The sequence below is a fragment of the Aplidium turbinatum genome, chromosome 7 (assembly GCF_918807975.1).
Source record: "Aplidium turbinatum chromosome 7, kaAplTurb1.1, whole genome shotgun sequence".
NCBI lineage: Eukaryota > Metazoa > Chordata > Ascidiacea > Aplousobranchia > Polyclinidae > Aplidium > Aplidium turbinatum.
In genome coordinates this window covers 15,939,656-15,967,057 of record NC_137478.1, presented here as the reverse complement: position 1 = coordinate 15,967,057, position 27,402 = coordinate 15,939,656, and the positions used below count along the sequence as shown (strand labels likewise).

The 27,402-nt window shown below is 38.4% G+C and overlaps 1 protein-coding gene across 1 annotated transcript in view; it reads right to left on the bottom strand.

Moving 5' to 3' along the window:
• Positions 1–27,402, bottom strand: part of LOC145774371 (uncharacterized) — a 187,203-nt gene that overhangs the window by 73,437 nt on the left and 86,364 nt on the right. Inside the window, exon 12 of the mRNA XM_082585603.1 lies at positions 8,712–8,819. Coding sequence (XP_082441729.1) covers positions 8,712–8,819 — 108 coding nt within the window. The remainder of the gene's footprint in view (positions 1–8,711; positions 8,820–27,402) is intronic.

Here is a 27,402-nt window from a genome sequence, read left to right as displayed (position 1 = left end):
TCGGTCTGACAGTTGGCTTGATTGTTGAATAACTAGACTTCTTTCAAACGCTGACAATAGTAGGTTACTAGTGTTATTGCTGGTGGTGTAAATTTTGAAATGCTTATTTTGTGTTGTTGAATAACCAGACGCTGACACGCAGTTTAGTAATGCTACTTGTAACATCACTTTTGCAAACATACAATTGTGATTGGTCATACTTTTTCCTTTGTCCGCAATGCCAGGAAAAAACAAGTCTATTAACTATCTTACATTTGACAGTTTTCAGACTAAAGGGAGTCTATGCGCCCGCCCTTTTAGTGATAAACTGGCAACAGTATCCCTACAATTGTACTATTTTTAACTTTCAAGGCATCAAAAATAATCTAAGTTATCTGATTGTTTCAAATTGATGAATTATTGCAAACGAAAACCATGTGCGTATTGGATAACGTTGTCTTAACGTTGTTTCAGTGCTTAATGAGTAATTGAGTATGACTTGCTTGTGAAGGAAATTTTTGTGCCAGATCTGTTGCGTCATGGATTACTTGACATCTACGTTAACGAACGACTTACTGATGCAACTACAACGTTTCTATTTCAACGTCACAAAAAACGACTTTTTTCTAGTTGAAGGTTTAAATAGCACAACATTGCATTATTTGTTGATTTAGCATGAATATAGCTCAGCTATACGCAAACACTTCTTCGCGTCAGTTAACTATCGCTAAGATATGAACTATATACTGCTTTAAATTCAGTGAGCAATTTGATGAGCGAGTTTACTGCACTTTTAGATAAACATAGTTTATACAAATTCCCGTAACCCTTTAATGTAAATTGCATTGTCATTTCTTATTTCAATAAAAATACCAAGAGGATTTAATTACAACGATTCTGAACGCCAACTGCTTATTGACCTCATCAAAGATTTCCAGTGGTGGAAAATAAATAAAAAAAAATGATAAAAAAGCCTTTCCAAAATAATCAAGCGAGGAATGATTTAAATAAAGTTTTTAACGCAAACAGCTCTACTGAAAGGACCACCCAGAGAGCAAAACCCGTTATATTTACATTGATTCAACGTCTGTAGACGTTGAATCAATGTAAAAATGACGAATCTTGCTGTCTGGGCACAGATCAGCTGAAAAAGTTAGGGTTAGTTAGTTCATCTGAAACATGGCGTTATTGACACAGGTTTTGGTTTGATACTTAGGTCACAGAATATTATTGCATATACCGGTAATTGTATTTTCGTTTTCTCACAAATTTGCAAACCATTGCGTTTAGGCACTCTTTGATGAAGAGTATGCAAATATTCAAATTGAAAGGCCTGTTCGCGATCATGCAGATCCTTTTAATCAACTTAGCGACAAGCAGTTTTGTCAACGTTTCCGTCTTAGCAAAACTGCAACTATGGAACTCTTTGAATTGTTTAAAAATGACGAAACGTTGACAGCCCGATCGCATGCAATACCGCCCATACTGCAGCTATTGATAAGTCTTCGATTTTTTGCAACTGGCCATTTCCAGAGAAGCGATCGCGACTTGGCCGGGGTTAGTCAAAGTTCTGTTTGCAGAATTGTAGCGCGTATTTCTCAGTGCATACCCATTGTCACCCAATAGGATTCCATGAATTTCTCCATTCTCAAATTTATCTCGAAGGATGCTGTTGTCAAAAATCCGTACATCATGTTTCAATCCTGGCCATGATTGTGCAAGCAAAGTCAAAACTTTCCTATTTAGGCATCAAAAATAACTTGAGTAACCTGATTCTTTCAAATTTATGAATTATTGTAAACGAAAGCCATGTGCATATTGGCATAACGTTGTTTTACGTTGTTTCATTGTTAAATGAGTATTACTTGCTTGTGAATGAACTTTTTATGCTAGATCTGCTGCGTCATGGATTACTTGGCATCTACGTTAGTTAACGAACGACTTACTGATGCAACTATAACGTATTTCAACATCATAAAAAAGTGCTTCTTTCTAGTTGTGAGTTTAAAGCACAACATTGCCTTATTTGGTGCTTCAGCAGGAATGTAGCCCAGCTTTACAGCCTTCAGTTTCACGCTTCATTACCTCAACCAAAGAGTTGCTATAGCAATTTCTCTTTCGCACGAAAACAAAGAGGCTTAATACGGTCTTATAAAAGTCGCGCGTAAGTCGAGTTTCTGCATCGCAAATAAGCTTCTCGTATAAGCCTGGCCTATATAAGTCTGACTTACGCATAACACTGACTTATTTTGAGACGCAAATCTGAATTCCGCCCTTAGACTTCTTAAGTAAAGGACTGGAACCTTCCATGCTCAGGGTTTGTAACTTGAGTCTGAATGATTAACTTGAGTCCTGGCTAAAATGACTTCTAGAGAAGCTAGAAACACAATCTTGGATTCCATATTAGGATTTTTGAGGATGGCGAGTTCAATAGTGTTACTTTCAACACCATCTGAGGTCATTTTCAAGGTCAAAATATTATTTTTTAATGTCAAATTACAAAATTTTGGTCATTTTTGCCCATTTTTGAGTCTAAATCGTAAAGCAAAACTGTTTGAAAGAAGTCGGTGACGAAATATGATATTGTGCACCTACTGCACCTATTGTGTAAGATATTTGCTCTACACTGCGTAAGTTCTTTAAAGTTCTTTTTATTTATTTTGGGAAATATTTTGGTGATTTCATATCCCCTTGCAAAACATTGCGGTTCCAAGCTTTTGTGACGTAACAATTTACTGAAATCATAGCTGTAATTTGCATGACAAGACCGAAAGGCGTTGCCGGTTTCATTTTGCTGAGTTGTTATCCTTTGTAGATGCACCTTTAGCTAGTAATAATGCTGCTTGTACTACTTTAGCTAACATTCTATTGAAAGCTTATGTCCTCAATGTAAGTGACAAAGAAAGTCTTTGGGATCCCTCAGGAGGCAAGAAAAGCTTTCCAACTAGTGATAGACATTGTCTATTATGGCATCATCTTGTTATGTATTGTCAATTTGTGTATTATATTGTAATCATTAATTCCTTTAGATAATAGCCATAGTGTTGAGAAATACGTATGATGTTTATGTAATAGCATATTTTGTCACAGACTTCTTTCAAACAGTTTTGCTTTACGATTTAGACGCAAAATTGGGCAAAAATGACCAAAATTCTGTAATTTGACCTTAAAATATAATATTTTGACCTTGAAAATGCCCTCAGATGGTCTCGAAAGTAACACTTTTGAACTCGCCATCCTCAAAAACCCTAATATGGAATCCAAGATTGTGTTTCTAGCTTCTCTAGAAGTCATTTTAGCTAGGACTCAAGTTAATCATTCAGACTCAAGTTACAAACCCCGAGATCGCAACATTCCAGTGCTTTACTTAAGGAGTCCATGGTTGAAGATATCAAAATGATGTCATCAGCAACCTGAGATTGGATAGGTATTCGCCATCTACTTTGATACCTTTTTCTTCCCAATTTAAATGTTTGAAAATTTCTTCTAAGCATGCTGTGAAAAGCTTAGGAGAGATGGTGTTTCCTTGCCTAACACCTCGTTTAAGTTGAAATTTAGCTGAGTCTTTGTGTAGTCTGATGAAGGAAAAGCAATTTTGATAGATGTATTGAAGGATATTGATATATGTCTGGTCAATTGCTTGGTTTCTGATGGCTTGTAGCACTGCAGGGATCGGTATTGAATCAAACGCTTTACTGTAGTCAACAAAGGCAAGGCAGAGAGGCAAGTTGTATTCATTTGTTTTTCGATTATTTGGTTGATTGTTTGTAGATGATCTATGGTGGAGTAGCCACTTCTAAATCCAGCTTGTTCTCTTGGTTGGCATTCGTCTAGTTGATTATCTAGCCTATAGGAAAGGATTTTGGTGAAAAGTTTGTAGACACTACTAAGTAGACTGATTGGTCGGTAATTGTTCAGATCTTTGTTATCTTCTTTTTTGTGAAGCAAGATCATGATAGCAGTATCCCAGGCTTCCGGAGTCTTTCCCTGCTGTAGGCCTTCAGTGAAGAGGTTAGCTAGCCTTTTCAATATGGTCTCTCCAGTATCTTTTAGAAGATCATTAATGATATTGTCTGGTCCTGGAGCTTTTTGTGTTTTTAGAGCATCAATAGCATGTTTCACTTTAGAAACAGTTATTGGTGGTTCGTTGCTATTTTTGGCTTTGGTGTTTTGGAGAAATTCTGCTGATTGTTGTTACTACTGTAAAGTTTTTCCTAGAATTCTTTTGATCTTTCAACATGGCGATCTTGATTGTTCGTGATTTTTCCGTCTTCTTCTTTTATGGGTCTGCTACAATTCGGTGAGTCCGATTCGGTGAGTCTGATTCGGTGAGTTCCTAACGTCTAACCCCTAACCCTAAAACGGCAATGATAATTAGGCTACGGTACCCAATAATTTTAAAAAAAAATTCAAAAATCCCCCGTTAAGGGATCGGACTCACCGAAACGGGCCATTCCGTTCTTTTATAGCTGTTATTTGGCTTTTCCCTTGACTTAGTTTTTTCTTTGCAAAATTGAATCCTCCACCTTGTTTAATTGTAGTTTCATCAATCATTTTCATGTTATGGGATCAAATGTCCATTCTTTGATTCATTTTGATTAGTTTGTTTATTTCTATCTCTTTGATTTTGTTTCAATTATTGTCCATTGTTTTCCATGCTTGACGTTTTTTTATTAGCTGCATAGTGTGTTCAGATAACTTGCTTTTCTTCATTATTTTTTCTTCTTGGTATGCCGAGGCAGTTTCATGAAAGGGAGTGGTTATGGTTATGTTATTGCAAAGTTCCTCTATGTAGTTGAGTTGACTGGTGTTTGTTGCTTCTTGTTTTTTAAAAGCTGTTTCTAAGTTTTTCTGGAAGTTATTGACATATTCTTGGTTGATTTTGAGTGGTTGCTGTTTGCAGTGGTGGAGTTTCTTCCTTTTTATTTTCAAGTTATTTGAAGTTGCAAAATTGATCAAATCTTCTCCTCTGTCGTTTCTTGGCAATGAACTTTCCAAAACAGGTTTCATTTCCTTGACCAACTTTTGCATTGATGTCCCCCATAATAACAAGGTAATGGCTGTTGTTTGTTTGAATTGCTTTGTTAATGTCCTCATTAGGCTGGCGCAAAATCTCAAAAAAAAATTTTTTTTCTTTTAAATTTTTGTGTAGCTTTTTGTCTACCTGCTACATCTGCTTCTTCAGAGAGATGTTTTTCAAGTGCAGGTTTAACTGCCACCAAGTTGAGATCTCGTTTGACTGGTGAAAATTTAGAAAGCCTAAATTTGTTACACTGCGATAAGCAATTTTTGTGATGTTCATTGGTTTTGTAAAGTCATAACATTCATTAAAATGTGTCGATGATAAAAACTGTCAATTATTCTAGAATAGATATCTGTATTCTATATTCGGTTTCAGTATTCTAGAATATTCTAGAATAGCTAATTACTCTATTTTGCCCATCCCTAGCAGTAACACAAACTTGTATCAAGCAAAGTGGTTTAATTAGCAACTCCATGAACACTGACACGTGTATTACTTTCAAAATATCGAATTCTACCACATTTCAGACATGATTTTCTTTGTGCACCCTTCAGTCTTCACTGTAGTAAATATCTACTGCTTTCAGTTTCTTGAATCATTTGACGATGTTTATCGATTTTCACAGGCCAACAAAAATTTTTTTATATAAAGGCAGGACATGTGAGAGTCATTTTAAGGTATTTCGAGGCCCCTGATTCTGAAAATGCACTAAGTTTTATCGAATTGGCTCTAGTTTTTGAGTTAGCCAAGATTCCAGCTACCACTTTTGATAACTAAATCTTTAACTACTACAGTAGGTGGTAGAAATGATTTTGAGAAAAAAGCTTGACCTTGCTCCAAAACATTACTGAAGGTATTGAGGTTACTCTCAGTCATGCCCGTTTTACTATTGTTTCAAGCAAATCACCACTTGAAACAAGAGAGGGCAAATAAAAAACAGAAATAGCAACGTCCACGCAATGACTGCCTTGCCCATTCCATGTAAACATGATGTTCCAACTTCCTTCGAACATGCTCACCGTACAGAATAGAAGTATCAATTTTCATGGTGATTCCACGGCTCTATTGATGCCATGGCACTCTGAACTTCTTAGCCTTGAGCCCATCAGAAACGGGTTTGCATGCTTTAGGAGGAACCCAGGACTTATCTTGATCACCCAGCTTCATGTCAAAGTAATAATAATAATAATGCTTGTTTTTATATAGCGCTGTATCTATCGCAGAATGCGTTGCCTCATGCAGCAAAATATATCTGAGTTGTTTGTACAGCATCCTACTTGTCAAAGGCGTATTTTATTAGCCTATATGTAATTTATTTAGCCTATAGACCAGAAAAAAAACTTCTTGCAGCAGACTTGGCCTTAGCAAAGGCTTAGAATAAAATTTCATTTGTACAGTATCTGTTTCAGTAGGTCTACCTTTTCAATATAAAGCTGCATTCATAAACACATGACTTTCGGGATATTTTTCTTGTGATGTAGGCCTACTGATTCACAACTATTTTCATTGAATATTTATGTCTCCCTTACATTAAACACAGTTCATTTCAACCTTTGCTTGCGTTTTGAACTTTCGTGCAATATGAACCAATTGAACTAGACAAGTGCTATTATGACATCATAATGGTAAACAGGGCTGAAAATAAGTAATTTGCTAATTCAAAGCTTTTGAGTAACGATTTCAAAAATATGTTTATTGTCGAATATCTCCAAAACTAGAGTCAATTCGAAAAAACTAAGTGCTACTGACGAATGACTCTCAGACTTGGAGTAGGGTGAAGATGTTCCACGTGGAAGTTAACAGAGGAAGTGACGTCAAAATCACGTGGTCAAATTTTGAGAAATCCCCTCTTCAGATACTGCTAAACCACTTCGAAATTTACTAATTTTTCAGAAAAATTCAGAATTTCTCCTTGGGTGAACCAGGGTCAAAGGTCAAAACCCAACAAAAGTTTTTGGTTTGCAAATATCAGTGAGCAAAATGGAACATTATTCCAAACTGACAAAAAATTTAAAGAACATCAAGGAAAATGAGCCACCCTAGTCCTCATAGAAATTTATTATTTCGTCTTGTGAGCTTGCGGAAGTAGGTGCATAGACTTTGATAATCGTTAGGTCATATCTCTTTGATATTTTAATGGTTATACTGGCAACTCTGTCCGAGATTCCGTTAATTGTTTTAATATTGTCTTTAATCTTTGTGTGAACAAAAAATCCGATACCACTTAGTTTTTGATTTTCCTTGCCTTTGTGATACAGGAGGTGCTAGTGGTGTTTTAATTGTAAGGTTCCTTCGCCTGTTCTTCTCATTTCGCTAAGACCAATTATATGCCAGTTTATGTTTTCGATTTCTTTTAACAAGTTTTCCAAGTGAGCTTCTTCAGATAGTGTTCTGACATTGTATGTAGCGATTTTTAGGCTTTTTCGAGTCTTTTTATCCAGATGATAGGGAGAGTGGGCCTTACTCGCCGTGCTGGTCCAGTGCAAGTTGGTAGGGGATTCATTTTTCACAGCCAGACTTACAGTTACGTATATTACACCAGTAGTAACATCCTTAAATTCAAATAGAATCTTGATACTGATATAGATTAGCTTATGGATAAAAAGTGAAGTGTCACACTAAATTGGCTAATTAAAGTTCTATCCATTCAAATTAAAAATGAATAAACTTGAATTTGCCAATTAAGTGTGGTTCTCTTTACTTTTTTATTATTTAATTACACTACGTATCTATTTAGATCATTGGTGAAGTCAAAATTTTGATGAAAAGTTTAGTGACGAAGTTTTATTTTGGTAACTTATCACTGTCTTGATTATTTCAGAAAAGACATTTCAAAGAAGCAAAAGTGCAATTTTGTTACAGCGTTTAAATTTCAGACAGATTGTTTGCATAACAAAAACGATTGTTTTTATAGTCGTTTTTTTTTTAAACATTTTTAAAAACTTTAAAAACTAAATTTTCAGACCCTCCAGCCCACATGAAGCATGGATGGTCTGATTCAAACAATCATTCTTAAAACTTGGTTAGGTGAGCATAGGGATGTGAGTCATTTTTTGTGCTCGTTTTTTTAAAGATGTTTAAAAAAAACGAGCACAAAAAATGACTCACATTCCTATGCTCACCTTTCAACCAAGTTTTAAGAATGATTGTTTCAATCAGACCATCCATGCTTCATGTGGGCTGGATGGTCTGAAAATCCTTAATGAAAAGATAACTACATGGCAGCTGAAATTATGCCCAGGTATCCAGTCCGGTGATGAACGAGTGAAGTAGACAAAAAATAATCCTCAACGTTGTACAAACTACAACAATTGATAACAGCTACACAAATTACCTACACAAACTACAACAATTGATAACAGCTAGTCACAAAATTTCTACAATTCTTAGGCTACTGCTCAAGTAGTTGAAAGCAAAAGTTAACCACACCAACTATCTTTAACCAGATTGTTTACGAGTATAATTTGTTTTTTTCCATCTCATCAATCAAAAACTGTATTTTTTTACACAAAAGTGATCTTGATCTTCAAGATCACATTGTTTGGGTGATTGTGATCTTGAAGATCACCAACAGTGGTGATCTTGCCAATTTCAGAATTTGCACTGCATTTGCATTGTGCAAAGGTAAACTGCCACAGTTTAGTGATATTTTTTAACATCTTTCATATGCATTGTTATATCCAAGCAATTGGTTCATAAATGGACTTACTTCTTTTTCTAGCTCAGTCACACGTTTTTGTAAGTCGGCGTTAACCTCATGCAACTTGTTGTTGGTCTCCATGCATGCATTCATCTGCTGCTCCAGCATTGTTACGTACTGCGCATATAACGACCAGTTATGGTGGTATGGAGAACAAAACAAACTAGATGCATAAAACAACAATGTCAACTTAAGACATAGCTTTATTTTAAGAATTGATTGCCAAGATGGACTGGAAAAGGCACCGGTGGCGTGTGTTAAAACCACACAAGCTGTGAACAAAAGATTTCCTTGCCAAGCCAACGTCACCTTCAAGTTTGGTCCAATCTGTTTACACTAACAAGGCTCTGACCTTGGGCAAGCGGCATTAGAAAAATAACCGTTTAACTTGCTGCCTTGGACAAATTTCCTCTTGAAGCAAGGGCTAGTAGGTCCTCCGATTATAACTGGGGTTGGTGTCAGCAAAGGAATACGGCTATAAAATCTTTGCTAAATACTACAAAATGCAGTCAAGTAATGATTGCATTATATAGTATACAAGAAAAGAGTTGGAAGCAACTCCATTAGATGTAATTAGCGCAATGAATGGGTTATGACGCAACAGGGGAAAGCCAAAGCCTGGCAAGAATAAAAGACTTTAAATGCAAATATTGCCAAGAAAAGGTAAACGAAAGACAAAAACAGAAAGTCACTCTGGATGGGGATAAACTGAAAGTGGTTAAAATGTTCTGCTAGCTAGTATGGATGGAAGAGTACAAGATTCAATAATATCAAAAATAAGAACTGGTTCAAAAAAATTCAAGGAAGCAGGCGTTGAAATAATGGTTAAGAGTGAATTATCAAACAAAGTGATAAAAGTAAAAAGAGTTATCTTCAAAAATCATTGAGGTGATTCTGGTATACTACCAGGAGATTTTCTCTGAGTTTTCAGTGTATTGTGCGTAAGGTGACAAAAGTGATGCTGAGAAAACAACTACTTTGCATGACAAATTAAATGCTGAATGGCCAAGAATAGAAAGTGCGCTATTATGGTTGATTTTAATGGCCATGTTAGGAGATTAACCAATGAATTTACAGGTGTTCATGATAGTTTTGGATAAGGTAAAAGAAATCTTGATGAAAGAAAGATTGCTTGAATTTGCTGACAGATTTGATATATTGTTGGAAACACATTTTTCAAGAAACATGTGGAAAATGGATCTCCTACAAGTCGAGTGAACACTGAACACACCACACTTGTTGACTATGTGCTTGTAGAAAAAAATGATCTGCAAAGGATTGCAGTTGTGAAAGTAATACATGGCGAAGAAGTTTCACACAGCATAAACTGTTGGTTATGGATATGAATTGGATAAAAGCAAACACGAGAAAGACAGACAGTGATAAAAAAATAGAAAAGAATAATATAGAAAATGATAAAGAGACAAGAATCAAGTGAGTAGAAAGATTAAACTGGGGGTTAAAAGAAGAAACGGCGATAGATAAGATGAAACATTAGTTGAAGCAAATCTGTAACTTGTTGAGAGTTGGAGTGAATGTAGTCAAGCTATAATAAGTATCACACATAAAATCTAACACATCCATCATAAGCTAAAACCTCAATTGGTAAGGTAACAGGGATCAGTTGTCAGTAGATGTAACAGAAAATATATTTCGCACTTGCTAGTGCATCGTCAGTTCTAATAAAGGGCAGTTAAAGCCTACTAGTAATGTTTTAAATAACAATACAGTGACGCAATAATGTCAAAACATGAGCGTAAATATTAAAAAGCATAAGCGTAAATATTGAAAAAATGCTTAATGAAACCTAAACCAAGCCGGCAGTAAAGTAAAGTATGTATCAAATACATAAGCGAGAATTGATGAAAGAGCGGTGAGCAAAGCCTGCAAATGTAGCGTCGTGGCAAATTACAGCTAAAATAAATTATATGTGAAACACGGCAGTCATAGAGCAGTGATAAACAAACTAAGCACAGCGATAAAAAATTAAATGTACCGTCATGGCAAACACAAAATGTAGCGTTGTGGAAAAAAGAGTAGGCAAAGACGGCAGTGAATAAGGCAGTAAAATATTGAAAAAATACCAAAAATGTAGTGGAGCGTCAAAAAATTAAACTTGTGGCAGAATTAATTCTTGGATATTTATTTTGGCATGTACCGTATCCTATGTATCCATTTATCTTCACAAGCATCTAGATCAGAGGTGACGAACCTGCGGCCCGCATGCGGCTCGTCAAAGAAGTTTGTGCGGCCCGCAAAACAATTTGACATTCGCTTATGCATTAAAGACAAAAGACATCTCAAAGCTGTTTTATGCCTTCACTGGTACACCTTTCCTTTGCTATTTTCTTGCCCTAAACACTAACTTTCAAGGTTTAAAGTTAGAAAATAGGAAAGCTATAAGGTAATGTTGTGAAACACTATTCACCAACTTCACCTTGTAAAAAACTTTACCAAAATCCCACTAAGCAAAAAAATTCAATGCTTCAATGTTATTTTTTAACATTTTATGCTTCAATACTGCATTAGATAGCTTCAGCTGTATGGTTCGCATATGGTAATCTGGGAGCGAAATGCCATTTTTTACCTTACCCTTGCATTGTTGTATTAAGTTTTTTTTACTGTTGATTTTGGTAGCCAAGGGTCTCTATTTTCAGAAACTGCTTGATGACATGTTGTCACCTTTGAGTAATTTGAGATGGCGTCCAAGATGGCCGCCATTACCTAGAAATGACCATAACTCCCTACCCAATACCCATCCACATTAGGAAGGTGATTTCTGTCTCTATACCTAGGTTGTAGGGGTCAAGCTATCCATTAGAATTAAGTATTACGTTAATATCGAATTACATAATAGTAATTTCCAAGATGGCGTCCCAGATGGCCGCCATTACCTAGAAATGACCATAACTCCCTACCGTTCACTTTAGGAAGATGATTTTTGTCTCTATACCTAGGTGGTAGGGGTCAAGCTATCCATTAGAACTAAGTATTACGTTAATATCGCATTACATAATGGCAATTTCCAAGATGGCATCCAAGATGAACATCACCTCCCAACGGAAAGTCATCCACCCATTCCCTTGCCATGCTGATTACACAACCAGATAGTAACAGTAGTAAAACAGTCCAAGAAGACACCATTAGACGTGTGAAAAACGAAGATATGATTAAGGCACTCGAGTATGACGTCGAAATAAAGAGATATAATGGTCTCAAGAAGCCTCCGATGCCACAGAACACCCCCAAACAATCAGTTCATCCCTTGCGTATGCTGGCACAAGTAATTTCAATTTCAATTTAATTCAATTCAATTTTATTTTTCTTTGCTGGCGCGAACATGTAGAGAACGCAGGCCTCGAAATTCACGGCGGTCATGTCCGCCGTCACAGCATGTGATGTTCGCGGGAAGTACCATCTAGATCGGTCATATTTGTCCGCCGAGAAGTAACACAGGAACTAGCGATACAAATCGTCATTGCATAGCACAAACAATTGTTGCAAGAATATAATTTCCCGCGCATTCTAGCGCGCATCTAGAAAATACTGTATGATATCCTTAGCTTCCATTCAAGCAGGAAAACTTTCGATTTTTAAGTTGCTTCAACGATTGATGATATCGAATTAGCGTAACAAAGGTGAATTCTCGCTAAGAATCGATGGGAGTACGGTTTTTCTACAGCAATCATGCGCAACTTAGTTCAAGTCTTACGTCACAATGTCTGGCTTTGATCTCCGAGTAATATTGATAAGGCAAGGTGGGTTACAACATTAGATTATACGAGTAGGCTATTACAGCATGATGCAGCAAAATTTGTTAAGTTTTGGTATTATAGTAAGAAAGAAAAGGTCCAGGGAAAACTCACTTTCGCTCACATGACACGCAAAAATAAACCTAAAGAAAAAATCCCACTGAAACTTTGCACAGCAGAAAATAGTAGCGTTAGATTTTTCCGACTCGAGCCCAGAGCATTGTGACGCAAAAAGCTACACGACCTCGTTCGGTGGAAGTTAATCAGATATGCGGCATATTAAGCAGCTACACGGCGCTTTGACTCTTCAAGCACTTGTCGTTGGTCTTCTCAAATGGAGAAGAATTATCAAGATAAACTGATTAAGCATGACGACGATCGACGCTAAAACTGGTGTGTCCGCCGTGAGACTTAATTTGTCCGCCGACATAGCTGCTCAGACCGGACACGTTTGTCCGCCGTCAACAAAAACGAATTTCGAGGCCTGAGAACGGTAAAGTAAACATACGAATTTGGCACCAACAAAAGGGAAAGATGGCAAAACCAAAAGGTTTATGCAAAAACAGTGTTTGGATGTCACTGTTTATAATTTGCACAGCCACCAAACCTAGAAAACAGATAAAAAAAATTATGTGAAATATAGTACAAAAATAAGGCTACAATTACAATCAAATGGAATTTGATTGAAAAGGAATCAAAAGGGAATTTGAAATTGAAAAAGGAATCAAAGGGAGTTTCAAAGGGAAGAGCCAGTGAGATGGACTTTGCGTTCCTTCAAGACATGAACAGCGCACTAGATTGTCCTGAGTACAATGGGTACAATACTAGGGATGCACGTCGACAGGGTCATTTAGCACAACCAAAGACGTCGGCTGTTTACCTTCTCTTAATAGATATGGTCCCGTCACACCCAGATACCATGATGACATCAAAGGCCTGTGCACAGGTCTACACACGCAATGTCGGGCAACGCAGTTCGGAGTTTTTACTTGTGATCTGCAGATGTACAATAAGGCGATGTGAAATTTGAATGGAAAAAATCGAATTATCACACAGGGTGACTAATGTTGTGTAGAGTATTTTTGTGAAGTTTTATGCAATATAATCCAGTATCTGTAAACATGTAACCGTTTTAAGGTTAGTATTTTCTAATTCTTGCAAGGTGATTCCACAAAAAATGCTATCACAACGCATCAATCCACGTGATCCAGATAGCGCGCTCTGAATGGCTAGTTAGGGAAAACGCGTTGTGTGCCGCACACACGCTCGCGCGAGCGATTGCTGTCTGCTGCTGAGAGATTTAGGCTATAGCTTGAGAGGCTGAATTGCTGATTATTATTGAAGATAAGGCTGCAAAATTCAGATAAGAAGTTGTGTTCAGCCGAAATGTTTGCTATGATTTTATGCTTGGTTGTTAAATAATCATTCAGGCTTCGGTTCAAAGTTAGTTTAGGCTAGGTTTTCCAAATTGTGTAAAGTAGGCCTAAGAGGCAGTGTCTGTAATTATAAGGTCTTCTGGAATAAGAACTGCTTATTCAGGTGAAGTTGCTGTTTGTGGTTCTGCATTTTTTATATGTAACTTTGAGAATGACACTAATAAAGTTCATAGTATTACGGAAGGCTCAGACAACTAAGTTTTCAGCACTTAAATTCTTAGTTCTTTGTACTGTAAGTGGGCTATGTTTATTTTTCAAAAAATACATTAATCTCTTCACATATTTTCTTTAGTTCATAAAGCTGACCTTGTTGTGGGTAGCATTGTTAACTGTTAAATCATGCCTAAAAGTTCTAAAAAGAGAGTAAGAAGCATGGAAAGCTCTTCTGTCATTGGACCCTCCAAGGAGCTTCCCACTGCTGATTTACCGACACTACGATATGTTCTTGCATTCTGTAGGAGCCTACTTTGTTAAAGGTGATACTCAAGTACTTTATTACTGCAACTTTTTCTCTGACCGGTTTTAATTAAGCTTGGTAGTGACATAAAACATAGACCAACTCGTATATCTTCGTATGGATGAAGGGTAGGCTAGTTGTTAAAAATACTAACATAGAGCTTGCATGAATGAACAGTACACGTAGGCTACAATAACCAACTAGCAGACACTTTTCAAAACCTTAATGTGTTGAAATAATTAATTGCACGTTTGCAGAGACAGAGCACTCATAAGGAATTAATTTTTCAGGAAGCTGGAAAAAAAGCTAACTATTCTCTTTTCAAATGAAGATCGCATTCCTAAAACAATTGAGGTTTCTCCTCTCCCAACGTTATCATGGAGTAGAAGCACCGTTATACCAAATTGGGCCTCTTGACAAAAGGATAACGAAAACGCTTCAAAAGAGAGTTAACAAAAGGTAAGTTCTTACATACGGTATCTTTTCAAACTTTTTTGTCTAGTAATTTTCTATGAAATGTAAGGCTTTTATAAGTATATTCTTTGATAACAGGGTCAATGGGTCAGGCATACTGATAGACATGTCCCATGTTGTGTACTAGGGTTGGTCAGTTGTTGTCATTGACATGGCTCTTCTAACAACATTTGTTGAATGGAGCCATATGAGAAGGAGAATGGGTTACTGCCAATTCTATAACCCCACTTCACCATTGCAGATGTAGTGCAACCAACTCTAGATAGTAGGTGGTTCAAGCATTTTTCGCGTTCCTAAAGCATTTCCTCGTGGGAAAGTGATTCAGATGTTCTGATTTCTATGTCTGTAAAGGCAGGCAGCTTGTGCTTTCACTAAAGCTAGTCCTGCTATGGCGAGAAGATTTTTCTTGACTATCACTGATTTTTAATGCCATTTGTCCGAAAGAGTATTATTTGTTATGTTTGGCATATATTGTTTTTCGTTGTGATAGTCAGAAATAAAAACAAACTGAACTGATTTACATGGATTATTTTGTGTTCTTTACATTTATCATTCACACAAAAACTTGTTTTTCAAGAGCCTCAAACAACAGCGAGGAGATGATTTCGCTGCAGCAAAGAAGTCACAAGTGATAAGAGGAAGAGAACTGGAAAAAACAGCAGTTTTCTGCAGCAACTTATGAAGAAATTGACTCTCCTTTCGAACCAGCTGCACCTGGTACATCTGAATGTGACAATGCCCCGGTATCCAGTGATGATCCTGCTCTGCGATCTTTTTCTGTGAACATGTTAGAAAATATTCGCAAAAGCAGTAACTCTTGTGATGTTTCTGTCCGCACTTTTACCCAACTAAAATTTAATTTGGATGCCAACTCACTGTTCTCTTTGATTGGGACCATGCCACGCTTACTGAGTCTATCCTTACTTCACACTTGACCATAGATGAACTAAAGGGTTTGATAAACACAAAGTTTGAATGCCCTCATTTTCCTGCCCATACTCAGGCTGTGCAGCGTATCATTTGGGAAGTCACTAACGACTGTGGAAGTGTTGCTGGCCATCAGCGACGGTATGGCTTCATTCGGGCGAGAATTGCTTCGCGTAGGGTCTTGCCGAAAGCAGACACGAAATCTGACTTTCTTTCATTGGCTGCAGTACAATGTTTTGATATTCACCATTGTTTCTTGTTCATTGTCTTTATTCTTCATTCGTTTGTGCACGTTTTACAAGCACATATAAAGTTGGTTGGTTGATGTGTAAGCTACCATTGGAGAGTTGCAGTTACTATATCTGTCAAAAAACAAATGTAAATCGGCGAAAACAATTGAATATTAATGCAGTGCGTTGTGTGATTATGTAATACATATTACTACAACAAAACCAAAGTGTCATCTTATGCACAGTGCATTCCTACTCTAGCCATAGAAGTGAAAAAGGCTTTAATATCATCAGTTTTTGCTGACCAAGCAAAAATAGGGTTGCTAGGTGATTGTTTAATATCTTACCGTACACCGCCAGCCTTTACCTAAAAGGGCAACTAGCAGTCGCGACATATGTAATTGTTGTTATGGTTGTTTAAGTTGGAAATTTTTACAATTTAAAAAAAATAAACAAAGTTTTTTCTTCAAACAATTTGTACCTGGCAACTCTGTGCTGGCAACAAATGCCAAAGACAAAATCGACTACATGTTTAAGGTTACTGAATATTTTTGCGTGAAATTTTACAGAAATACTCTACATAGCAATAGTCACCCTGTGTGATAATTCGATTTTTGATTTTTTTAAATTTTTTGATTTTCACATCGCCTTACTGTACAATGTCGCTCTAAAAGTTCAGTGGACTTATCCAGACAGGGTTTCAACTGTTATTCTACTGGAGGGAGGGATGCACTCTCTAATGAGCTTCATTGGATCTATCGGGTCACTGATGGCTGATACCGGTCTGTCAGATATAATGTCCTCTGTGTTTGGCGGTGTGTTGAAAATGCTCGCAAGGAAAAAGTTTCCCCAGAACGTAAGAGCATTGCGAATGGTAGCTGAAGAGGCACTTTGCGGAATCATTCAAGATAAACCATTATGTACATATTGCAGTGGTGACCTCAAATTTTCGAAACCGAAGCCACCAAGAGTCAAACTACCAAACTTTGGGTCGATGTCTTGATTAAACCTGTCCTGCTCACCATGCTTTTCGTACGGACTGAGCGCAAAAGTGACTGGCCCATCATTTGGCAAACTACAAGCCAATGCTACCATACTTCTTTGCTGCAGGGCATATGAACTATGCAAGATATAGGTTGTGCTACCTTCGTGAGATGGAACGGCTACCACGAGGTGTTGTCACACTTTATGATGGGTGAGCATGTTATGCACCATTCTGCTGGCTTATGGAATGGCATCTGGAGCGATATGATGATTGAGACGACCTTCATGCAGTATGGGCATGCTCCTGGGGCGATAGTTGGCGTCACGCTTTAAGCCAGAAACGCTGAAAGTATGGGCCCTTAGTTTGCATGCATGCAGCAGATTGGAATCTGATCTGGATGACACTCAGAGTGAGGTGGTAAAAACAAACAAAGAAGAGGCAAAAGCCAGGATTGCTAAAGACAAGAAATACCGAGATGGAATCAGACAAAAACTCGACACTTGCATTAATCCTTTAGATTTAGCGGCACACCCCAGTGGTATAGTCAGGGTTGCCATACCGTCCTTATTTCTAAGATTTGTCCTTATTTTGAAAGGCCAGGTCTTAGAAAACTTAAATGTCCTTATTTCTAAGAAATGTCCTTATTTTCGACTTGCGTCCTTATTTTGTCTTATTTTCAACAATTACAGAACTTCGATCGTTTTCCTCTGGCATCCGGTGTTTCATAATATTCTAAAATTAGTCTAATTAGTAATTAGTTTCCTCTAGTCATCAGATTCTTCAACGCCAAAGTTGGAGTGCGAGTGCATCTTCTTGACCTGCGATCGACGCCAGGTGAGACCTCAGCACAGATCACGATTCAAGAGAATGGCCTAGACATGAAACAGCTGTCATCCTTTTGTGCTTATAATGCACCGGAGAGTTTTGGAGGATCACAGCATAGTGGAAAGAACAACGTCTACTCTCGTCTCAAAAAGCAAACATTGCATCTGATCCCAGTCGGCTGCCCTGCTCATGTTTTGCATAATGCAGCAAAGAAGAATCAAAGCGGCTCACACTTGACATAGAAGCAATCGTACTGAAGATTGGTAGCCACTTCAAAAGCCAAACTAGTAGAACGATGAGGCGCAAGCATTTCTGTGAGGAGCTTGACAGCAACTACTTGACTACCAACACACACACCAACTCGATAGACCACACTTGATGCTGTACTCAATCGAATGATCGATCTCTGGGAACCACTCAAAGCGCATTTTCTTTCGCTGAAACGTCCACCAAGCATATTGGAGGATTTCTGTAAATCAGAAGAGTCACTGATCATCGTATCATTCCTCCACAGTTCTCTCTTGCTCTTCAATAAACCACTGTTACTTCTGCAAAAGTCAACTGCATTGTTTCCAGAACTGGCAGAGATGATTTTCGGAGCAACTACAGACGAACTACTAAGAACAGTCGATGAAGAGCATGCTAAGGTTTTCAAAGCGAGCTTCTACACCATTACTTTGGAATATATCAACAAGTGGTATCGATTTGAGAAGCATCCAACGCACATCAACTGGACCCTGCTGAAAGATCAAGCAATCGAGTACGAGGAAGTCAAGGGGTTGGCGAAGCAAGTGGATCCACTAATGGCAATGAAAGATGAGCTATTCGATGAGGTCTCGGCTGTTAACGCTCTGCTCAAGAAGATTCCAGATGATGTGGTCAGCAAGGATGAACCTGAGGTTAAATGGATGAAGATCTTTACCGGAAACAACTTTTTTCTGCTGCTCTACATGCTGGTTAGCATCATTTTCTCCCTTCCGTCAGCAATGCGTTTGTGGAAAGAGTGTTCTTTCTTGTTTCGGCGCAGTGGACCAAGAAAAGGAACAGACGTAGTGAAATGACAGTCAAATCCCAGCTACAAGTAAAGATAAACCTATACCTGAGCTGCCGTGAGATCCATGAAGAAATTTCTAATAATAAGGAGTTGCTGGAGCAGATTGTTTCTGGCGAAAAGTATGGATTGTGATATGAGACGGCTCGTATAAATACAAAGCATGTCCAAAAACGTTTTTTAAATGCTAATCTAATTTTTTTGTTGTCCTTATTTTTGGGTCCATGTCGATGGCAACCCTGGGTTAGTCAATGTAGTTAGCGGCCAGATCGGTTCAAGTAAAGTAAATGTCCACAATACTGTCAGTGTCACAATCGGGACTGAACAAATGACAGTTTTTGAAAGTCGGTTACCGCAGGGAATTTATGAAACCATCATGAAAAAGGTTGTTACTATGAATCATGTAAGGAAGCATGTGAAGGTCGGAGCTGTGAAAGTATTTGATACCAATTTGATTTGCACAAGGGTGATTGGCTTACAGGTTATTGGGTGGGACATTGACATTAAGGATGTGCTTGGTCATGAACTTGCGCCAGTTTCAACGTCCATGTTTGATGATACTGGAGATATGAGGATTGCGATTTGTGAAATATAAACCTACTTTGAAGAAAATTCTCCAAGTTGAGGTGTCTGATAAAGTTGCTGGTGGTGCAAATGTTAGTGTACTCGATGGCTCAGCAATACTTTGGGTAGTTCCTTGGCCTATTGATTGATTGGTCTGTGAAAGACTATACTGTATATCAAACTTTATATATGCCATAGGAAAAAGGTTACAGGTCGAGGACGTGTATCTGATATTTGACAGATATTATGATTACAGCATGACGAGTATTACCAGAGGATCTAGGGCAACTGGTGTCAGTAGGGCTCATCAGTTGCAAGTCAACAGTAAACTTTCAGCGCAGAAGATTCTACTAACCTCTTTCAAAAACAAGAAGCAACTGATGTAACTGATAGTTGATGATTTTATCCAGGATAAGAAGTTTCATGAGGACAACTCATAGCATCATAAGTTTGTGGCAACAGGAGCAGATCCGGTGCCAATCGAAATCAGCGAAGGTGGAGTTGTCATCTCACGGGCAGATCTGTCAACTTCACACGAAGAAACAGATAACATCAATGTCCAACAGGTCTTGAGTTGTGCCACGCAAAATGAGGAAAGCAAAATCACTGTTGTTGCCGATGACACCGACGTCTTTGTACTGTTGCTGCATTATCATCACATGGCAAATCTCTTGTGTAAATTACTATTGTGTAATACAATATTAACATAATACTTAGTTCCAATGAATAGCTTGACCCCTCCAACCTAGGTAGACAAAAATCACCTTCCTAATGTGAATGGGTAGGGAGTTATGGTCATTTCTAGGTAATGGCGGCCATCTTGGACGTCATCTTGGAAATTACCATTATGTAACACGATATTAACGCAATACTTAGTTCTAATGGATAGCTTGACCCCTAAAACCTAGGTATAGAGACACAAATCACCTTCCTAATGTGAATGGGTAGGGAGTTATGGTCATTTCTAGGTAATGGCGGCCATCTTGGACGCCATCTTGGAAATTACTATTATGTAATACGATATTAACGTAATATTTAGTTCTAATGGATAGCTTGACCCCTAAAACCTAGGTATAGAGACAAAAATCACCTCCCTAATGTGAATGGGTAGGGAGTTATGGTCATTTCTAGGTGATGGCGGCCATCTTATACGCCATCTTGAATTTCTCAAATTGCTCAAAGGCGACAACATGTCATCAAGCAGTTTCTGAAAATAGAGACCCTTGGCTACCAAAATCAACAGTAAAACAAACTTAATACAAAAATGCAAGGTCAATCATCTCTGCCCCCGGACTATGGGCTATTGTTTGTTGTTTGAAAAAGAAATTTCATTAATTGATTTGTTGTTTCAGAGCATAGTGGACTAATGGTGGAAACATTTAGTTAACTTGAGCAAAAAGGATAAAGCTAAAAAAGAAGAAATCGTACTCATATGAAAGCAAACGCTTCGAAAATTAATACTGTCTTCATTATCACTTATCAGTGCAAGTAGGCTACTGTTGTTGCTCTATCCTTTTTGCTCAAGTTGATTTGTTTTTAATTTTTACTATTGTATTTTTCGATTCTGCGTAAGATAATTTCAACTGTGTGGGTTTTATTACTTTCATCTGCCGTTTGTTACTTTTCATGAATAATATCTTGAGTCGCTTCTAAAAGATTTCATAGTAGGTTACAATTAAAAAGTTGTGTGGCCCGTTAACTCATGTGTAATTGACAAGGTGGCCCGCGAGCGCAAAAAGGTTCGTCACCCCTGATCTAGATTATCAATATTGGGTTGTTCAACAAATGTGACATTGTAGCATTGGGAAAGTTGTGGTTTAGTTCTTAGATCATGAAATACAGCAAAATGTTTTAATAACGCAGCCTTGTCATTATTAGAAGAAAAATCGAAAGTGTTCCAAGTTGCACGATGGCCTGACCAGCAAACCGAAAATTTGTTAACAGTTTGTCCAACATATTGTTCATGACAAAGGAAACATGATGTTACATAAATCCGATTAATTGCTGCAATTGAGTTCCTGTTTTAACCTAAAAAGTTTTTGTGGAGTGCTCAAAGTCATTGTATGTGAAACTATTGACAAGCGATGATGACCATGGTTACCACACAACGCACAGCGACCACAAGGGGCAGAATAACCTCTTTGTAGAACAGAAGATTGAATTTTTTTTGATAGATCTTTGTAGTTTGTAAGATAATTTCCAATTGTTTTTGGCCTCGTGTATGTGACGATGACATCAGGTTTAAGTTCTTTTTCTTTTTCACTCATTTTCAAAAAGAACTTAAACCTGAGGTCATGATCACACACACAAGGCCAAAAACCATTGGAAATTAACTTACAAACTACAAAGATCTATCAAAAAAAATCCAATCTTCTGTTCTACAAAGAGGTTATTCTGCCCCTTGTGGTCGCTATGTGTTGTGTGGTAACCATGGTCATCATCGTTTGTCAATGGTTTCACATACAACAACTTTGAGCACTCCACAAAGACTTTTCAGGTTAAAACAGGAACTCAATTGCAGCAATTAATGGGATTTATGTAGCAACATGTTTACTTTGCCATGAACAATGTTGGACAAACTGTTAATAAATTTTCGGTTTGCTGGTCAGGCCATCGTGCAACTTGGAACACTTTCGATTTTTCTTCTAATAATGACAGGGCTGCGTTATTAAAACATTTTACTGTATTTCATGATCTAAGAACTGAACCACAACTTTCCCAATGCTACAATGTCACATTTGTTGAACAACCCAATATTGATAATCTAGATGCTTGTGAAGATAAATGGATACATAGGATACATGCCAAAATAAATATCCAAAAATTAATTCTGCCACAAGTTTAATTTTTTGACGCTCCACTACATTTTTGGTATTTTTTCAATATTTTACTGCCTTATTATTCACTGCCGTCTTTGCCTACTCTTTTTTCCACAACGCAACATTTTGTGTTTGCCATGATGCTACATTTAATTTTTTATCGCTGTGCTTAGTTTGTTTATCACTGCCCTTTGACTGCCGTGTTTCGCATATAATTTATTTTCTTAGCTGTAATTTGCCACGACATTTGCAGGCTTTGCTCACCGCTCTTTCATCAATTCTCGTTTATGTATTTGATAAGTACTTTACTTTACTGCCGGCTTGGTTAAGTTTCATTAAGCATTTTTTCAATATTTACGCTTATGTTTTTTAATATTTACGCTCATGTTTTGACATTATTGCGTCACTGTATTGTTATTTAAAACATTACTTGTAGGCTTTAACTGCCCTTTATCAGAACTGACAATGCACTAGTAAGTGCGAAATATATTTTCTGTTACATCTACTGACAACTGATCCCTGTTACATTAGCAATTGAGGTTTTAGCTTTCTAGATATGGAACAGGGGTTTCAGAACAAGACTAGGTTAGAAAGCGAGGCAGACTCCGACTCAGCTCAGCAGCAAGCTACATCTATCATAACAAACAAATATACAAAAAGAAACTTGGTGAACGGTGGTGGAATGCAGAAGTGATGTTCGCCTTTCAGTTCAGAAGATGGCCAATGAGACTGAATCAAGCTTTATGTAGGCTATGGTCAGTGTACACTGTACAACTAACTGTACATGAGTACGGACTACGGAGATGACTGATGAGGCCTATCTGTGCGGTGGAGCTTCTGCTGCAGGATGGACATGGGAAGGATTGTTTGCTAGGGTTCTTGTTTAAGGCTCGGGCCTTGCAGTGTTCTCGTTTTTTGACAGCAGATAGCGTACAATGTTTCTCAGCTGATTTTGCGTCTTTATAAATAAGACTGCACCATGTTGGTCGCTCTGCGGCTAAGTCTTCCCACGAATCTACGTCGGTAGCAAATTCTTTTATATGGAAGCTTTTAAAGTGTCTTTAAAACATTTTCTTTGACCACCCACATGGCGTTTGCCATTAGTCAGTTCTCCGTAGAGCAGTTATTTAGGAATGCAATGATTCGGCATTTGGTGGACGTGGCCTGCCCATCTAATTTGTGCCTTTTTTATGATGGTAAAAGTGCTGGGCATGTTCGCTTTACTGAAAACTTTGGTGTCTGGAACTTTGTCCTGCCATCGAATCTTAAAAAGTTTTCACAGGCAGGAAAGGTGGAAGTGGTTCACCTGCCTTTCGTGCCTCCTTTTAAGAGTTGAGGCCTCACATGCATACACAAAGGTAGTCATAATAACAGCTTTGTATATTTTTAGCTTTGTGGACAGCCTGATTCCCCACCTCTCCCACATATTAGACTTCAACCTACGGAAGGCGATCGATGCTTTGGCAATTCTGCTGTTGATTTTCAAGTCAATGGTGGCTGTGTTAAAAAGAGTACTCTCGAGATACTTGAAGATTTGACAGGCATGTAGTTTCTGGTCATTTACAGTGAATGGTTCGTTATAAGATTTCCCGGGGCGGGTTGATACATAGCCTCTGTGTTTTTTATTGCTGATTGTTAGTCCAAAATTATCGTAAGCAGAGGAGAACTTATTCATTTGTTGTTGAATTTCGTTTTTGGAGCAGGCATTCAGGGCAGATTTATCCTCATACAGAAGTTCCTGAATGACAGTTTCGGTTACTTTGGTGATTGCTTTGAAGCGTCTCGGTAAATAGTTTTCCATCACAACGATAGCGAATTTGGAATACCATTGCAGTCTTCGTCTCTGAAAGCATCTGTTAGCATTGCTGAAAACGTCATGCTTAACAAAGTAGGCTAGGTGCCAAGACACAGCCCTGTTTAGTGTTTAACGTCGTTTGTGACTGGGAAGGCTTCAGATAATTCATTGTCATCAACAACGTAGGCCATCATTCCATCATGAAATTGTCTTACAATGGAGATGTATGTATTTGGGCATCCGTATTTGTGCATGATCTTCTACAATCCTTCCCTGCTCACTATATCAAAAGATTTGTCAATGCATTTTTCTTGAAGCTGTCTGGCTGCAATGATGATATCTACAGTTCCTCAACCCTGGCGAAATCCGCACTGGCTTTCAGGAAGAAGGCCTTGCTCGAGATGGTTCAAGAGGCGGTTTAGTAGAACATGAGCCAGAATTTTTCCAGCAATTCACACAAGGGAGATTCTTTGATGGTTGTCACACAATTGGGGATTTCCCTTGCATTTTCAAAAGTGCACTATAGATGCATCTTTGAAGTTCTAGGGAAGTACACCTGTAACCCACATTAACTGGAATGAGTCAGTGAGACTGTCAACAAGGGCTTGGCCGCCTGATTTCTTGATCTCTGCTGGTATAGAATCAGGTGCAGGGGCTTTTCCCAAGGATAGAAGGTCGATGGCTTTCTCAACTTCATCACCAGAGCGTCAAGTTTACGATTGATGGTTACCTGATGGAGACGATCAATGGCTTCATAATTTATCTCTGCGACCGGTTGAGGACGCCACGAAAGTGTTCAGCACACCTTTTTAAAATTTGGCTAATGGTAGTGAGTAGAGTTGATCTATCGATGTTAAAAAAGGGCGTGGTTTAGAAGTGGACGGACCATACACAGTTTTTAAGGCATTGTCGTGCTTATCTGCACAGCTTTGGATCTCATCAGCTTTAGCACTAAGCCAAGAGTCTTGCATGTTTCACAGCTTGGCTTGCATTTTTCTGCGTAAATTTGTATAAGCAGTTTTCTTGAAAAGGGTTGAGCTGGTGATCTCTGAATCAAATTCGCTTGGCTTCCAGCATTTTCATGATCTTTGCGTCGTTCTCATCGAACCAGTCCTGATGGTTTCTAACAGCAGGGCCTAGTATCTCAGATGTGGCGGAGTGTAATGCAGGCCTCGAAACTGAAAGCGGCCATCACGGCCATGGCCACGATTAACCTACAAAAACCGACATTTTGTCCGCCGGGTCTCGCCCTTCCGTCGGCCGCATTTGTCCGCCATGAAGTTTCGAGAAAATTTTACACAAGCGGCCTTGTAAATAAAGTACTTTGCCACTTATAAACACAAAGGATTAGAAAAGAGTTAAAGCACCCGATAAATCACAATACACCCTGTCTATGCTTGAATTGTTAACATTATTGAGTGATCAAGCAGCTGATGTCTGACGATAAGCAGGATGCAAGTGAAACCACAATACACTTTATTGATGCGATATATTCAGTCTTCGAAATTAGCATCGGCAAATGGCGCATTAGCGTCGGCAATAAAAATGCCGAGGCCACACGAGCGCTTGTAACGTTAGGGTTAGACATTCCTCCCAGTCGTTATGGCACAGCCATAGATTTATTCCTTAGTCAACGCCCTGATGGATCTCTTCAAAAAGAAAGGCCTGTGGAGTGGTATCAAAAGCCGCAAAACGTGGACGCTTCATTGCGAACGGCAAAGACGGTATAGATTTACAGCCAAGCGATGAGCCTCTTGATGTGTCTGATTCCAGTGATGACGCGACAACCTCGCGCTCCGATACAGCATCTGATGATTCCGACAGCTAGTTCTTTATCAAACAGACTTGTGTTGTTCGCAGTATCCCAATTGTGCCGAAATTATGTTAGTGTATAGGTAAATCGAGGCAATCTTCTCGCAGGGAGCTATTAATTTGTTACCGGTACCTGGTTGAGCAATTGACGTTATTTTATGATAATTCAACGTTGCTAGATGTCGAATTAATGTAAATCAAACGTAACTTTCTTATTGGGCATTGTTGTTACGCAATATAACCGACCGGAAAAATTAAATAGATTTGTGCTGACTCGAACGTTGAATCAACCCAAAATTAACTTATATACTTTCCCCGCACTGAGTTATATTTAACGTGAATTACTGCAACAGCGTGCCACGTGCGTATCTTGTAGCTCGCTTTATCGCTACTTTTGGCATTATTACATCACAACAAATCAAACAGTGCGGTCGTGATAGACTACTCTGGTATATTTTTCGCTTCTGCCGAAGTAAAAATGTGCTAATTTCGAAGACTGTATGTTGATGCGTGTCGAAGTTCCGATGGCCACCATGTGCTTGGCCGCCGAACAGCTTGCTTCAGTCGGACATGTTTGGCCGCCGGAAAAAAAAGTTCTTTCAAGGCCTGTAATGTGTCTCATAAAGTGGTCTATTGACTTTCAATGCTGTTATCACTACTGGTTGTAATTGAGAGATTATTTCTCAGGGCACATTGGAACTCCCTTCACAGTGTCAGGGGACTTCAGCCGATTGATATTGAGCCGTTTTGTGACTGTTTGGCCCTACGGTCTTCTCTTGGGCGTGAAGTGAAGCGATAGGTTGGAGACTATTAGGCGGTGATCAGTCCAGCAGTCAGCACCATAAATGGCTTTGGTCACTTCATGGAGAATCTTTATGGCAGATTTTGCTGGTCTAGTTTTCTTTGAAATCAATGATCTTTCATTTAGGACAGCATTTTCTCAGCTGTTTTGATGATGTCGGACGCTCACATCACGAATTATAGTTTTCGCGTCGCCCCACTGGATATGCTTTTTCAGCGTTTGTAGGCATTGAATCAATCCAAACAAGCGTTGATTTGCGTACTGGTTTCGGTAATCAACATGCGTGAGAAACTTGCGTGGCACTTTTTTTGCTCACACTGTTCACCATTTTGCATAATAACTTCGGCAATTGCATATGCCAAATTCGAAAGCGGAGTAGGCTAGTTCAATTATGATTCAACAGAGAGGATTGTTTTGCTATCAGATGCATAAAAATCGAGGTATTTCTGCTTATCAAAACAAGAAATTTAGCATGTGACTTATCCAACTTTCCAAAAGCGAGCAGTAAGAAGTCAAGTGAAAGAACCAAGTTGGATAAAAAAATCTTACCCGTGTACAGGTTGACATCTACGTTTTGAGGTGAGAATCACTTCCGAAAATCTTGAACTGTACTCGAGTATACACTACAGGATATGGAAGTTGAATAATTTTGTTAGAAAAACGTTAAATGCCAAAGACCTTCTCAACCCACTTCTCTGCAAGCAGAAAACCCACACTCGCTGTGCCTTGGCAGTTTCCTGACCAGAAAAACTTGTAGGCCTACGTCGTGTC